Genomic DNA, 16,879 nt, shown 5'->3' with positions numbered 1-16,879 from the left:
CACTAGAGGAATTTTGTCTTCAGCTTTATCTCAGGCGTTTTGTCCCAGCTCTCTTACTTTTGCCCCCTTTGTCTGCTGGATGTCCTGGACACAGGATTCATATTCATCCATCAATAACATTTAATTAGTTATGCCAAATTCATTAACCTGTACTGCTGTTCAGCTGGCCTCGGTCATAAATTTGCTTAATGTGAGCAGACGCTTTGCAGCTGTAATAAGGGACATAAAACTTAAAGAGAAGCACACACACTGTCCCTATCTAGTCATGGATCATTCAAACTTGTGTTTTAGAACAGCAGCATTCCTATATGAGGTATTTTAACAGATTTTTCTATGAATCCCTACTATTTTTTTTTATTTATGCCTAATTTTTCAGCAATCCATTACTTATCGGGAAAAATTGTTCAACAGTAATTGTGAGTTAAGATTAATCTTGTGTTTCAAATTATTTTTGTTATAGTTCAAGTTCCAGCATATGAGACATGACTGGGAAATCAAAGCAGCTTTGACAGCTTTTCTCTGCCAAGCTGGTCATTTTAAGCAGCAATAAATGCACAAAATAAAGTGCTATTGTTAAAAAAATAAAATAAAATACTTCACTGTCCTAAGTTAACACATCGACTTTTCTGTGGTCCTCTATCCCCCAGTGGTCTCGCCTAACAACTCCCACCAAAGAGCCTATTAGACCTGAATCCCACTTTGCTGTTAAAAAGGGTCCTGTCCTTTCAGCACACTCACTGGCCTGCTTTCTGTTTTTCATGGCATAGGTGGTAGAGGAACACAAGTTCATTGTTCCCTCGCAGATGGAAGTTGGAGTTACCAGGGTAACGGCTCTAATCCTCTCCTTTTTTTTTTACCATTTCTTTCATATTAACAGTCCATCGAGAGCTACCTTTTAAGTCACAGGCAAGGAGTGCTTGCTTACCCACTTTTAATTAGCCATGACTCTGTTTGCCAGGAGACAGCATGATGAGCTAATCGAAATTTACGAAATAATGACGCACTGCGAGAGGCTACTTCTTCCTCCTGCGTCCCGCTCCAAGAATAACAATAATGAGGCCATTATGGAGGATTGCACTTTAAAAAGGCTGCGCTGCCACCAAAACAGAGGACATAATTGTTCTAGTGTTTTCCATACAATCAACAACCCATTGTGGATTGACTTCAGAACGAGCGGAGCAAAGAATGGGTGTCATAATGATTGGTCTGTGCTGCCTTCAAGATGCTGTACAAAGTGCCCAGTGAGTTAGATAGACTACTGATTTTCTTGTGGATCAAGGCAACTGTCTGGTTTTGTATGAAAAATGTCTTTTCTTCTTTTTGTGTGTCTATTGCCATTTATTGTGAGTGTGTGTTCTCTAATGTAGCCCCCCAGTCTATAACTGAGAGCCCACCCCCCAATTCATGCGACGAGATGCGAAGAACCTCAAAACAGTCGGAGCGATTGACCACATATGCACAGCTCCGTTTGTGTTTTGCAGAGGGTCTAATAAAAGTGTCTGTGTTCCTAAAATAAAATAAAAACCAGATTGTACTCATCGGCATACGTACAATCAAAAAGTCAGCGTTGTTCAAAATCAGGCATGTCAGCTGAGCATTATCTATCATGTCAGGTTGGCTCAGTTTGAAAGCCGCATGTCTGCACTCCAAACTGACTCAATTACAGAGCAGTTTAGGCCATCTTGAAAAGGAAAAAAAAGATCAACAGCAAAAAAAATTCTTTTAAAAAAAGTTTCACATCCAATCTCGCAGGTGGAGAGCGCGCTGCGGTTGCACAAACATGGCTCTGCAGCTATTAGTTGAGCTCCATTGTAATAGGGGAGAGGAGAAAACGGGGCTTGAGGGCAGAAGGAATGCTAAGTGGGCCCCTTAGTCTAGTCAACCTTCAGTGGGTTTCATTTATCTTCATCTTGTTAGGCTAAATTAATTAACAATCTCAATGTTACACACTTTCTCCTTTCATTACATCAAATAATGGTGAAAATGTAGAGGGAGGTCCTGCCCACTGGGAGTACACTAAGACTGAAGATCTCTCTGTCTGCCCGTCTCCCTCTCTCTCTCTCTCTGTTTCTCTCTCTCTCTCTTTCAGTCATTATCTCTCTGTCTTTCTGTTCACATATCTGCGCTTAGTTCCTTCCCGTTTCTCTCTTTTGCTCACTCTCGTTTTCCCTCTCGCTTTTTTGACTGCGCAAACAAGAAGCTGATAAATGCGTTGCCTAGACATATAAAAAATTGATCTAAGGCGAAATCAACAAAGAAGCTGAGGAGGACTGAGTGACAAATCGTAGACAGAAAACTTTTGGCTCAGTTCAGAGAATTTTTTAAAACCCTATTTACTAAAACCAGACACAGAAACAAAAGCTTGAGAGTTGGGCTTAAAACGAAGACTCCAACTGTTTGACTTCCAAGTGTTTGCCACAATAACTGTGCAACAGGTTTCGTGTTTATTAAAAATGAAAGTGGTTTCATTTGGAGCCACCAAAACTCATGCCAACTCAAAACCAAACTCATGACTCAACACATTAATGAAAGAAGGAGCATCTGTGATGAGGTACTGGAGCATAAAATGTCAAAAAACAAAAGAACAATCCACTCTGGAGAAGATTTGTATGTGTGACACTGCTTAGAGAACTCACTTTGACCTAACTTTGTTTTTAGAATAAAGAAACTAGGATTCTTTAATGGAGAACCGTGCTTATCCACCTCTGCTTCTTTCCATTTCACCCCCTGCCTCAAAGCCCACTTCCCACTCCAGGACACAAGTCTTATCAAAGCAAAAAGGGCTAACCCTGAAGCAAAGCCTGCCTTTAATCTTGGCCCGATTGTCTGGGCCTCAATCAGTGTGCATAATATCTTTCTGCTGCTGCCTTTAATTAAAACTGACATTGACAGAAGGGTGTGCATTAGAGGTGCAATAAGGCATTGAAAAAAAAAAAAAACAACTGAAAAACCTGTCACATATAGTGGGAGAAAAGGGTAAGAAGCATTCGGTGAAGGATCTAATTTTTCTCTTTTAAAAATACCGTCTCGTGTTAACTGTTCAAAATGTACGACTCTGCTCATCTTTTTGGATGCCCATTAAAACCGGTTTCAACAGGTGCTGATAAATCCGCTTTGCAGGACTGCTACAAAAGCGGAAATGAGAAATGGTAGCGCGCATTCAAAAATTAAACAAGTTTATTTCTGAAAAACCACCAGCTACACCCCACCAAAGAAGCCGGTGTCGTTTATATTGTACATTTTTCAGTTTGCATTTTACCTTTTAAGCGCGGCAACTGTAAATAAAGTTAGAATGTGATAATATAAACAATTAAAAGGTAAGTGATAAGTTGCTTTTTTTTGTCTTGTGCAACAGAATTTAGATTAAAAGGTTCATAGATTTGCATGTGTTAAAAAAAATCGTCCTTGTAAAGTCAACTCAAACAGGATGATTTTGCTAAGAGTTTATTCCCCTTTTGGTGAAATGCTAAGATAAAATAGCTTCGCCCCCCTCCCTCCTCTTTTAAGGTAATAAATGTGAGATTCCATCTGTTAGAAAAAATAAAAACAATTTCAAATAGGCAAGACATTTTCCTATTGAATTCCTGAAGGACGCTTTGATGAGCAAGTGTAATGGTATCAAATTGTCCTTTCTTTTTAAAATGCCCCCAACCGTTCTGTGGGAGAAAAAAAAAATGCTGTTAATTTAATCAAATAAGTGACCTTTTGAAAAAGAAATCAAAGAGGATTCATTAGCTTTAGTAAAGTTTGGCTGACAGCAGCTTTGAAAGGCAGATGCTGCTGTGGCTTTTAATGAGCCAGCCCTAATTAGGGAGCAACACTGGAGCCTAGAGAAGGTGGTTGACTAGGAAAGGAGCCAATGGTAAATAAGCTTGCTTATTTACTTCCACTGTGTGTAATGACAGCACACATTTTTAATTAGAATCCCAGGATGTGTAAAGGCAGACACACACAAGAAAAAATGCAAATCTTTACATTAGGGGTGAAGACAAACACAGGAAGGAAAGGGGAAACAAGAGTACATCACAAGACTGATTTGCCAGTGATTGCCTCAACCAGCCAGCCCTGATAAGGGTGTTTAGCAAGGCAGGGGCAGATGAGGAGAGTGGTCAGACAAGAGCATGCAGTATGAAGACACAGAGAGCTTGACCTGCAGGCTGTTAAAACTGTGAAATGAGTGGAGGCAAGGGGTGGGGCGAGCTCATGTGTATGTGACCGTCAAGTTGTTGATGTGTGCTTTCAGTCTGACTCAAGGCTGTAAGGGTGAGCATGCTTCACAGCCAACGCAATACATGAACACAACTGTAACAGACAGCTTGGGTAAATATGCAAGAATCTATGTTGGACAGTCTTTCAAATGTACAAACACATGCGCGCACGCAAACATGTGCACCCGCACGCATACACACAAGGGGTAAAGTCCACAGCTAACAATGTGTCAGAGAGATTAACCCCCCTGCCCCCAAACGTGTGCCTGCCACACCACCCTCGCCCGACCTGTGATCCTAGATGGCAACAACGGAAATGAAACTAACCTCAGTAAAAAGCTGCTACGAAGAAAGCCCTCCATGTCAGCGAGTGGGGTTCTGGTAGGAAAAATCACAGAGAACATCTTTTTTTTAACTGAGAAATGAGTTATAATCAGGAAGAAGAGCAACAAGAGATGGGGAAGGAGGAAAAAAGAAAAGGGGAGAATAAAGCAAAGAAAAACACATTGATCATACATCTTCCTCTTATGCACGATCTTATGTCTTTAATTAAAGCAAAAAATATGACTTGGAATCCATCCTCTTTTTTATGAACTGACATCATTAATTACATCTCTTTCCATTGAGGGATTGGATTTGCATACAACATTGGTTTGCGCTGATGATATGTTAGCATCAAATAAACCCTGCCTACTGATCTCCATGCAGCCCGTATCCACGGCTTTGTGCAGATATATGGATGTGGATCCAGCCCCTGTGACCACAGAACCCGTCTGTTCAGAGTAGCCAGCGGTGGTCCAGCTGCAGCCCATGTGTGGCGAGGCTGCTGTGGCTTCTAGGAGCTCGGCCACAAGGGACCCAAGCTGGGAATCACAGCGCCAAAGAGGCAAAAGGATGTGGTCATGATGTCACCACTTGTATAGGTCGCTCAGAAGCCGTACCCACAAAAAAAAAAAAAAAACTGCAGACACATGACTAAAATTGACTTACAACAGGTTTCCATTAGGCAATGTTATTGGTCTGTGTAATGTACACTTTTTATTGTGTTAAGACTGACTGAGAATTGATTGCAACTCTCATGCATTTTGTTTAAGTGGTAGGAAAAGAGCGAGGATTGTGCAGAACGATTTTGTCATTGGAAACTTTACTGGCTGCTGAAGTTTCTTTCTCTGTTTCAATAAAATATACTGCTATTCTGATTTGAAAAAATATATATATATATCTTGGATAATGTCAATATAATATAGAGACATTTATCCTCAATGTTTATTCTCATCTTTGTCCTTTTATTCAATTTGATTTTCTTAAAGTTCAGAAGGAGTAGAGTCAATACAAAGCACGACTGTTGTGAGAACTGCTACTTTTAAAACTAATCATGAAAAAAAAAAGCACCAAGAAATAATCATAGGAAACACAAGCCCAACAACGAACAACATCTCAGCCTTTAAACACCTTAAGTTTTAGTTGCATGGGTGTAATTTAGCATTTTCCATTCTTGCTCAAGTGGCTTACGAGACAAAGCCTGTGAGAAAATGGAAAGAATGAGCCAAGCCCAAGGACACTGTGCCTTTCAGCCCGGCCAGCACTTAGCGAAGCAGTGGCTCCACAAGGCCCAAAGGGCTCAGCCGAGACTTTTCTCACAATAAGGTGTCTGGGGAGGCGGGAGTGGCATAGCCAGGGGTACTTGCAGCCCTGCTCTTTTCTCCACTCTGTTGGGCCCAGAGCACATAATACCATCACCATGCCACAGCACACCGAGCCAGTGACAACGTGAGAAAACAACCGTCAAACAGAGCAGAGCAGATCAAGCGTGTCTCCTCACTTCTGGGAGTGCAAAAAGCACGCAGTGCAGGCACACACAAACCAACAACAAGCATCGATGCCGATGAATTCATTCTAAACTTAATGCACGGACGAAAATATAGGTACTTAACTTCATTTGATCTTGAATGTATTAACTGTGAAGCAAACGTCACTAAGACGCTTGAATCTTACAGACCTTTCACAAGGGTTAAAGCAAGACAAATAAATTAGAGCAGACCGAGCAGAGTTTCTGTCTATAGCTCCTCATGTAGTTCATATTCTTTCTCTGTTACATTGTGCATTCATGTTTTTTTCAGCCGACCCACTATGCTGAGAAGTAACTAAATTTAGACTAAGAATGCAAAGACATGAAATTTGGAGAAAATTGCCTGATTACAGGAAATTGTGCTCAAAATCTCTTGTGTTCTAGGAAGACTTGTATCCATTAAGATTCAGCCATAACTTAAAAACAAATACACTGATGATGGGGGGACAGCTCTCACTAAGTTGGCATGGGCCAGTCCGAGCAGCTCAGCACCCGTTCAAAGAAGGAGCTTCTGCCAAGAGCTGCCTCTGCTTAACCAAGTCTCCCACCATCTGCAACAAATGTGCTCTATTAAAGCAGTACCATATGGACAACAAGCTAGCTATTAACACGGCTTCAGCACATCCCTTAACCTAGCCCAGATTTCAAACTTCCAGTCAAATTGACTGCTGATTTAATGCACCGCCAGCAGCCATGTGGGTCTTGGCACACGTCGGCACTCTCAGTCTTCAGTCATTAACGGGCTCACATAGTGCGCAGCAAACAGCGAGACACAGAAGTTAGCCGCACAGAGCGCAGCAGTTACAGCATCCCAAGGTGGTTTGTACGCTCCCTTAAATAAACCAGTAAGAAAATGGTGGGCAACGCCAATATTTTTCTGAAAAGTGAGCTAAGACTAAAAGATTCAACAGCTCACAGTAGAGAAAGCAGATTAGCATCCTAGCTAATGGCTTAGAGTTTGAAGATGTGTAACAAGGAGATAAGCGTGGGGATGGATGTATACTTGGAAGTACCATGAAGATGTTTCATTCTCGTCTGAGTCACATGGTGACCTAAAGAACTTTCATGTATCCGTCATCTCTTTCTTGTAATTATGATGCATCTGTTAGAAAAACATTTCTTAAAGATAACACAGCTAATCAGTGTTTTGTGGTTCTAGACTTCATGATAGGCTATTGCATTTTTTCCCCTATATTTTTCAACTCCACCTGTCTGATGCTGATATTTTGTTTATACAATTGCATGCAATTAATTTGCAATTGGGTACATTTCCAAGAAAAATAGCATTTAACCAGGCAGTTCAAAGAGGTTATCCACCAGTATCAAGAAAGACTTTGACTGATTGAGGACCTCAGTTACACCTATGCAAATGATGGACATAGCAAAGGAATTAGCTGAAAAAAATGTGAAATATGAAATATCATGTGAATATCCTGGCCATTGTTTTGACAGTTTTGACAGCAATGTACCTTCTGTCTATACTACCAGTGTGTGCTCGCTTTTAGCTCGACTTTTGAATAGTGTTATTACATGAACAGAATAATTCAAATACATTCAGGGATGTTTTGTAGGCCAGTAAATAATTTTATTTCTCCCACCGAACTACAAAAATGGCCGAACGTGGCCCTCCAGATCGCAGAACGTGGAACGTTCTGCGATCTGGAGGGCGGTGGGTTGTGAAGTACCTCATTCGCATTTGAAGAGTCCGCCAACAAAATGAGATGCTGTCAGACGCACTTCAGAACACGGGTAAAAGAGGGGCTTGTGGAACTATAATAACGAGGAATTCAGACCAAAGCATTGCATTTCCACTTTTGACAAAACACAATTGAATGATTTAAATGTGAAAAGGAAAGATTTAAAAACAACATATATCCACTTAAAAAACAACAACAACAAAAAAACATATGCCCAAAATCTTGTTCCCTAAGAAGCTTACAAAGCCATGACATCAACATCTCATTTCCAAATTATGTCAAACTTTAGTGTATGTAAAAGCATGACTCATACGAAAGTAACATAAAGTAATTTAGGCAAGGGAAATTGTTTGGGTAATCTTAGTCGTCCTAAAAAGAGAAACAATCTGAATTAATTTCAGACAGTGACAAGCAAACAGTAAAATCTCTGCCAATGCTAAAATAATTAGCTAAAGATCTTTGTGGTGACAGTCAACTAGATCTCTCAAAGTTCTCTTAGGTGTTATGGCTGATAAGTTACTTTTGGTTTGAGAAAAAAGAAGAGGATAAAAAAAGGAATTTACAAACTATTCATAAATTCCCCTTGAAAAAAAAAAAGGATAGTTGGAAAAGCACAAACCAGAACACAGTGACAATATGCATCTGCACCTTTTTGTAGGATACACAAGGACACACACCTTCAGTTCCCTTAACTAATCTGAATTAGTCCAAGTGGTGCTACTGTCCCTGTACCACATCATACAAATGCACACATTGCTCACACACATACACACAAATTTCAGTCAGCGTTACCAGATGAGTAGTGAATTAATTTGTGTGAGCCACTCCAACATTAGGAAGGTGTGTTGAAAGGTGTCTGCTCATGTTTCAAATTAAACGCGCTGCTGGTCAGCATTAGCACCTCGACACCCGTCGGCAACTGACACTTAGGGAGCTGGGAGGGGGGGGGAGGATGGGAGAAGGGAGGGGATCCCATCCCCTGTTCACACTGGAATAATTAGAACATGTCAGGAAGAATTAATTTTCTCATTTTTCAAAAGGATACACAGAAATTACCATGTTATTATATGACAGGGTCCCTGGGAGGATTGGATTAAATTTGATTTCTTGTGCAGCCCACACAACAAATTAAAGTCATAAATAAGATGGAAAGAAGCGGGCACAGAGCATATGTTTATGGCAATGAGTGAAGCCAAGGGAGCAGAAACAACCATCTTCATTTCATTTTATTTAAATCAGGCCAACACCGTGTGTCTGAATGACAGCAGTTGCTAATGGGACAATATTAGAGGTTTCTTGATATTAACACAGAGGTCTTACAACTTCAGCCGAAGAGGCATAAAATAAGAAAATGTGTGAGCTTGTACACCATTCTATTCTACACAGGTGACACTAGTAACTGTGGTTATGCCATTATAAACCTTTATAAATTAACATATTTAACTGTGTTCATAATTTTGAAACAATTGTATGTTTTTTTTCCACACTTTAAAAAGAGGAGATCGTACAAAATAAAACAAAATGTTTCTAGTCTTTTAGTGGTTCATATGTATCAAGCCCTCTAACACGAGAAGTTACCAACACTATGGACACTGAGTTAATAAACACGGCATCAAGTCGACCTTTTGAATAAAAGTATGTCATCTGAATATGTAGATGCTTAATGGCGGCTCCAGGACAGGAATACAGTAAATACTTATTTTTGTTTTGTTTTGCTGAAGAACAACATATAGTTTATGCCGTAGCAATGATAGGTGGCTCCATCTTTGAGACAGTGGCTAAACGTTTGAGGTGTCTATGGGTATTATTTGTTAGCTTAATGTTTCTCAGATAAGAAAAGCTGTTCCTTTGCCATCGTTCTATGAGTACAAAACACCTGTTGATGATATTAAATTAATCAGTAACTACTTTCGGTAAACTTTCCTCCTGCAAGTTTAGCTGCATCTCCAACTTATGTGTTCTCACTGTCTGAGCCAGATAAAGTGTGGAGAAGTATTTTCTTCTACAATTCTCTTGTTTTCAGAAATGGAAATAAGTAGAAGCTGCAAACTTGAAAAGAATTGAAAGAGTTCTAAAAATTATCATATGTGATCTTTAACCTTTAACTGCTCCATAACTTTTATTTGTAGTTTCCTACGAGCTTCAGAATGTTTGAATGACGTATATTTAATAAAAAGTCACACACATAATGACATATTTATGAACATTTTGGCTGGATGTGCCATTGCCCAAAAAAATACAATTTTGACATTGAAATCAAACTATTTGGGGTTGTTTGAGTTCATTCTTAATTTCTTGCTTTCTAGAAATAATAAAACTACAACTGAGAAAAACGAAAAGTCTGATTAAAGCAGCATTTCCAATTGGATCACAGGATTAGGATGCAATAAAGTCTGCATTGAGGAACATGTACTGAATAGATCCAAAATGTACATAGCTTTACTCTTGAGGACCAAATTATGCTTGTTAGCTCAGTATTACAATGTAGTATCTTAGCTGAGGAGGGTTTTTTTTTTTTTTCCTTTATCTCTGTAGAAATGGGCTGCCATTAGACAGTAGTGCTCCCCTGGGCACCACAAACTTTAAATAATTTGTGAATCAATTAACCGGCTACTCACAATGCAACAAGGATTTCACACTCTAGGGTTGTGGTGCATTATCAGCTGGAGAAAAGCTCATGGCTGAAATCATTAATTCATTTTACCAGACTTTTAGTTATGCATTGCTTTCTACAGCTGGTGTGAAAGAAGATTAATGGCATCTTCTCTGGTACTCTTCTCTGACAGGAGTGAGTAGAGGGAAAAACTCTATCTCATAATAAAAAGGGTATGTAAAATACGAAGGAGGACAACAGAAAAATCCACATTGGCCTTTTACTCTTATCTTTTTTTTATGCTGTTTGAATGGAAAGTGGGCATAACAACACTGCACAAAATGTAATCATCAGGTAAAGGATAGATTTTGCGAGCCGCTTCTATGGAAAAGCTCAATAAAACTGAAGTAAGTTTTACACATTTTCCACCATCGACATCTAAACAATTAATATTGACCAACTCAGCTTTGGGATTTACTGAAGTCTTCGTGGTTGATTCAATTAAAATCATTGTCATGCAATTTCTGTTTGGCATATTGACCACAATCATTGGAGGGTCAGTGGATTTGAAGAGACTCATTTGTTGGATAATAGACACAGAGAGGTCATTCACCGGTTTTTCATTTTCATTTTAGGATGAAGTGGTGTTTATTTAATTTCACTCAAAATGGCTCCCCGCATCCCACTGGTGGCCCATCAACACCGGCCCGAACAGCTGAGAGGCTTTGTGGCTGCAGCTTATTAGATAAACGGTAAATTAACAGAGTGTACATCCATTCAGGTGGTCGCAATGTACTCTCAGGTGTTTCCAGAGGAGACTGAATGAGTCCAATTAAGCATGTTACATCAGACGCACAAACTAGATTACTTCCAGTCATTTTTAAAGATTAATTAAGCCTCTAAGTCAAAATATTCAGATTCTTGATTGTATGAAAATCTAGCTAAATGTGAAAGGGGGGTGGGAGGGGTGGAACCACAGTTAATCTGCTGGGGATTCATGCCGGGTTATCTTCTGTAACAAATAATGACAGGAGACTAATAACCTTGCAAACTTTCACCATAAACACGTCAGTTCAGTGTGTGTGTATGCTCAAACCTGATTAGCATCAGGAAACGCCTTTTTTAACCAGCACGTGCCGGTAACATGATGTTAATAAGATGTTCAACCACGTGCTTTTTTTTTTTTTTTTTTTAATTATTATTTTTTTTTTATTTGCTTTCTGGTGTTTGCATTTTTCTCACCTGATTCTTGTTATTGTTTGGGGGTTGGAAATATTTGGCAAAAACTTTGAATAAGTAAAGGCACAGATTAAACATTGAAAACAATAGTCATTGTTATACTTATTGTCAAAAAACACTTACACAGAGATTGATCGTTTAACCTACACATATTAATTTTGCATTATCCAACTTCTTTAGGTTCATAGACTGCTGTCATCTCATATCATATCTTTATTCCAAACACAAAAAGGTCCAAGGTAAAAAGGTAAAAAAAAAGCAAATGAAAACAAAAATGAGATACTGCGGCTTGTCAATCATTACTTCCTCCTCCTCCAAACGTGCGGGCATGTAGCAGTCATTACTCTCTGCCAAGATGACTGTGCTTTACTGTTTTGTTGTAACAACACATAACAAACACCATGACGTTGCTGCAGCGCGAGGAGTTTTACAGGAGCTCTACTCGGTGTGTCTTATGGACCATGAAGGGCCTGTGAGAAAACGAACATCTGAAAACCACGTGACCATGAATCAACCGTACTGGGCCCTTTACTCAGGTAATGTTTTTTTTTTTTTTAAACTTGAGAACTACAACTGTTATTACAATTTTAATATAATTTTAGTAATGTTAGCTGTATTGATCAAATCATCATGTCTTATTTTAGCAGCAGTACGAATGGTTTTTTACTCTTTTTTAAAATTGTATTTCTTTATTTCAAACAGACAAAAAGTAAAACAAGAAAAAACAATTTAAATTAAAACAAATTATCATGTCCAATTGACATGCAGTTTTACATGATCTGTTCGGTTTTGCTATAAACGAAAGCAAATTGTGCCCTCTATGTCCGTTTTATAAAACAAAACCACAGTATTCTTACCAAAGATTACCATACCATGCCACATCATTGCAATCTGTATCAATAAACTGTTCTGTTAATCGTTTATTAATCGTGCCTGAAACTGTTTAATTGTGCATAATCGTTTATTGTGCAGTGCTGTTAATATATTTTACCTTGTGAAATGTCCAGTTTGTATTTAAATCCATTGCTTGTTAAACCTAGCCTGACTGACAGATGACTGAGTGCTAGAAACAGGTCTGTGGTTGACAGGTGTGCTCTCCTGTGAGCAGGAGCCATTGTATGATGAGAAATAGCATGATCAAACAATGGTAAATGGCCATGAACTTTGAATTCAGACAGACATTTCAAAAGCTGTTATTGAGGAGCTTCCCAGCCACAATATTATGATTCCCGTGGCAACTCCAATGACATTTATAAGAGAAGAATAATATCAACTAAGTTCCTGACTTTTATTTGTTTAATATCGTGGATAGATTTTCATTAGAAAACCTGCACTGCCTGCAGCTGCAAAAAGAGGGTTAACGTAATATTCGTGCAGAGAGGATCCAGGCGTATTTAACACTGCTTTAAAGTACATCTGATTTCACGGCAATAATATTGCTACGTCTCTTTAGATGTTTAAAGTAAAGCTTCCAAAGATAAATTTCGATGCACAATTCCAACAAAAATAGGCTGATATTTGGGGAAAAGGGTCTGTCAGCACTGTTGTTCCTGAAACTGTTTAATTGTGCATACAATGTGAGTCTATCTAATTGTCCACCTCATTTAATGCAGGTGTTCGGTGTGGGTGACAGGCAGCGGGGGGGTGTGAGACGTGGCAAGACAGAGACAGCTGAAGAGGCAAAGTGATACTTACAAAAACTGAAAGACTCGATCCCCAGCTTCCAGCGATCACTGGTTGGTTGACTTTGAACTCATGTAAAAAACCTGCAGAGTAACAGAGAAAAAGACCATTTTATGCCACATTCTTCGAGTGTAGTTTCATTTGACTAAAATTAACATCAAATTAAAAAAGTAGCTATAATCGTTTCAGTTTGCAAAATAAGCAAGTGGGATCACAAACTCTTGACTGTGGGACAGATGAGCTAAAACAGCCGTAGCGCCTCTCGGTCCTCATAGTTGTCGATAATATAAGTCTGCTCTGCAGTCTCTCCTCAGCTACCTCATTAATCTACCTTCCCATCTGCAGATTTCACTAATAAATAGCTTGCATAATAAACCAGTTGTTTTGTTTCACTTTTCCATCTTCCATCCAGCACCGACACCAAGTGATTTATTTGGAGGCCATGCTCTGCTATTTCAAGTGTGTCTCTTAAAGAGCCTGTAACTCTGTTAGGGAGCTTACAAAGCAACATGAAGCTCCAGGCCAGAGTACATTCACTCCACCTGAGCCATCTTTTCTTTTCTGCACACCGTTGAAACTATGTAAGAATTGTAACTGATCATTTTTTATTAAAAAATGACAACTGTGTAAAAAACACTGTCAATGTGGTCTTTCAAATTATACGAGTCCTAAAAGATATTTCTGTTTATTTATATAGCACTAATTCACCAATGCTGCTGCCATCTCTTAGGACTTTAAAGGACAAATGAGCTCAATTTATATCCAGATATAAATATTCAAGGTAATCCAATACAATCCAACCATACAGGCAGATTCAAATGAAATTACATACATTACATAATTCCTTGGTTACTTAATTAGGGAAGCACAGCTAATTGCCTAGAGTCATTGACTTTGCACCAATTCCTTCTCCAGACTCCAGACCGGTACGTGGTGGCAGTGGACAGTTAATCACATTGATAAATTAATGTTGCAGCAATCGCTTATCCTCAGTAAACACGCAGCAACGGTGGAAAGAACTGATTTCCTGTTTACCAGGAAGAAAACTCCAAGCGAAGTGGGCAAAATTCAAAACACCTTAAACTGAACAATTTTCTATCCACAAGTTTCAGTGCTATGATAATATACACCCACTCTACACTTTCACTAGACAACCGTCTTAAGTTTATCTCAGTTTTCTCAGTCAAAAACTGTGTTGCTGCATTAAGGCTTTAAATGAAGTGGAGGCAGTCACATCTCACATCTGGCTAGAATTATTGTAACTCGCGCTGTCTTTTGCTCCCCGATATAGACCACTGGTATCAAACAGTCACTGCCTGAGAGTTCAATACTGGCCTTTTCATTCTTACAAAGTGCCTACAATTCCCAAACCAACTCATTGTCATGAGTATGTGCATTTTATCCATCTATCCGTTATCCTACATGCTTATCCCTAGTGGGGTTGCGAGGGGTGCCTGTGGGGCGAGAGGCAGGGTACCACCTGGACAGGTCGCCAGTCTGTCGCAGGGAATGTACGTCTCAGGGTTTTTGACATTTTGTTGTTAAGAAAAAGGTGGCATTTAGAAGAATTTACCTCAGAACAACTGGGAAGAATTGACAACACAGAAATACCAAGTTCTCAGACCAGGAGGTAGAAAAGCTCCAGGCTTGTTTGTGTTCATTTTCACATATTATCTTGTTTTTCACAATAAGCCTGGATCTCATTACCAGCCAATTTATACAATTAGTCTGCTTCTACACTGCCAATTAAACAAGGCCAAGGGTTTTTTGAGGTCATGGTTAACTGATCTGTCACTAATTTGCAGCGCAGCCCCTCAGTCTTCCATTGCCGGGGCCAATAAGCCACCATCAACAAGGCTGGATAAATATATAGAACGGCCGAAGCATTGTTGTCGGAGCACAGCAGAATCTGCTGCGGGGGAGGCTGGAGGGCGAGCTGAGTGAGACGGGCCTGAATGTGGCAGCCTTGAGGCTATAGAAGTGACAATGGGAGTGAGGGGACCCCTGTGACCTCAGCTGAATGGAAAGCCGCTCCATACAGCGGCACATTGCTTCCACCACAAAAAAAACAACATTTTTTTTTTTTTATCCTTGAAAGATTGTTTGCACATTTTTTACAAGATACTCTTTACTTTATTGTCATAGATATTATCGTAGAAAGTTCATTTCCAAAGCAAAATGTTAATGAAAAAAAAAACAACAACAAAAACTGATAAGCACAGCTGTAGGTCTTGTTTATTTAATGCAACAGGAACTCAGGTATAAAAGAAGCAGCCTCACTGGCAACCTGAATAGTTTTCCTCTATTTCACCGTTCCCAACCAGCACCAGATGCAACAACCCATTCCTGTCTTTACAAATACGTGTAATTTACTCTTAATAGCCATTAGTGCACACCAACAGTGCCAGCCTGTGGGATAAAGGACATATTCCATAGATGGCAACTCAGTAAACCCTTTTGTCTATTTAACTGAGAGCTCTTGTAATCACAGAGAGTGCTAATAACAACAAACCTTTCAAATAATGATTTGATGTTAATTGAGAACAAAGAGATAAATAAGACATGGAGTGCTGCATTATTTATTCACTGGTTATTATAGTTAATTTTTTTTTTTTTTTTTTTTTTTGGAGTGGGGAAAATCACAAAAGAATTCATAATTGCAAATAATGAGCAAAGCCAGATGATATAATGAAGCAAATGCAGGAATCCCTGGTGTTTAGTAGTCAGTGTCAACTGGCCTGTTGCAACAACATCATGCAGGAGTCTTTTTTTATATCCCACCTCAGGCTCAGAAACGTTAAACAAGCTCTCTTTATTACCAATTATAGCATCAGTGCTTTTTTCTTTTTTTACAACCAATTCCAGTTAATCGTGTTTTTTTTTTTTTTTGTCTATTGTTAATGGCGTGAGACGGAAGAGGACTGCGCTGAAATGATCTCACCACACTCGAAATACCAGAGGTTTTGCTCACAGGTAACAAGTTTCAAACAGACTGATGCAGCTAGACATCAAAGGCGCAAAAAAAAAAACAAAAAAAAAAAACAGAGAGCTCACAGTCACCTGTGGCATTTCAGTCAAAGAGTGCCCTTTTTCTTCAGCCCTGGCCGCATAGCATCGCAATCTCTTGCACACACACACACACACACACACACACACACACACACACACACACATGCACGCATGTTCACTAAAGAAGAAATACTTGGAAGCAAATAAATCTCAAGCTGTAAGTAAAGTTTTTAAATAAAAAAGTAATAATAAAAAAAATGAATGGAACCACTTTGCACAGCACTGGTGCTTTGAATAACATACCGAGTTTAAATCACAACCTCGATCATCTTACTGTACATTAATTATTATTGCCATTTAAGTCTAGTCCTGTTGTACAGAAAATGAAACACAGTAAAGAGTTTCATATTAACAGTCTTCACTTTGTAAGTGTTTGTTTGGTGTGGAATGTGTCCTCTGTCTGACCTTTAGTCTCATTTCCCGCCCTCCCCAATGATGACCTAAATTTTAAATAGCTCTCCAAAACCTAAGACCACATGGCCATGTTTGTCTCCTGTTCACCTCTCACTGTCTTTTCTTTATTAAGCTCCAACCCCAACCA

The 16,879-nt window shown here is 39.2% G+C and overlaps 1 protein-coding gene across 3 annotated transcripts in view; it reads right to left on the bottom strand.

Moving 5' to 3' along the window:
* LOC103139438 (transcription factor SOX-6-like) overlaps positions 1-16,879 on the bottom strand; it is a 52,093-nt gene that overhangs the window by 16,099 nt on the left and 19,115 nt on the right. For 2 of the 3 annotated variants that reach the window (XM_007554061.2, XM_007554060.2), the window contains exons 2-3: positions 13,282-13,352; positions 4,536-4,586 (exon numbers count right to left, since the gene is read on the bottom strand). In XM_007554061.2, the coding sequence (XP_007554123.1) occupies positions 4,536-4,570 (35 nt within the window). In that variant the 5' untranslated portion in view covers positions 4,571-4,586; positions 13,282-13,352. The remainder of the gene's footprint in view (positions 1-4,535; positions 4,587-13,281; positions 13,353-16,879) is intronic. The other variant, XM_007554062.2, reaches the window with a different exon arrangement.

Source organism: Poecilia formosa, unplaced genomic scaffold, assembly GCF_000485575.1.
Source record: "Poecilia formosa unplaced genomic scaffold, Poecilia_formosa-5.1.2 Scaffold61, whole genome shotgun sequence".
In the NCBI taxonomy this organism is placed as follows: domain Eukaryota; kingdom Metazoa; phylum Chordata; class Actinopteri; order Cyprinodontiformes; family Poeciliidae; genus Poecilia; species Poecilia formosa.
The sequence above is the reverse complement of the archived record's forward strand: the minus strand, read 5'-3'. Positions and strand labels throughout refer to the sequence as shown.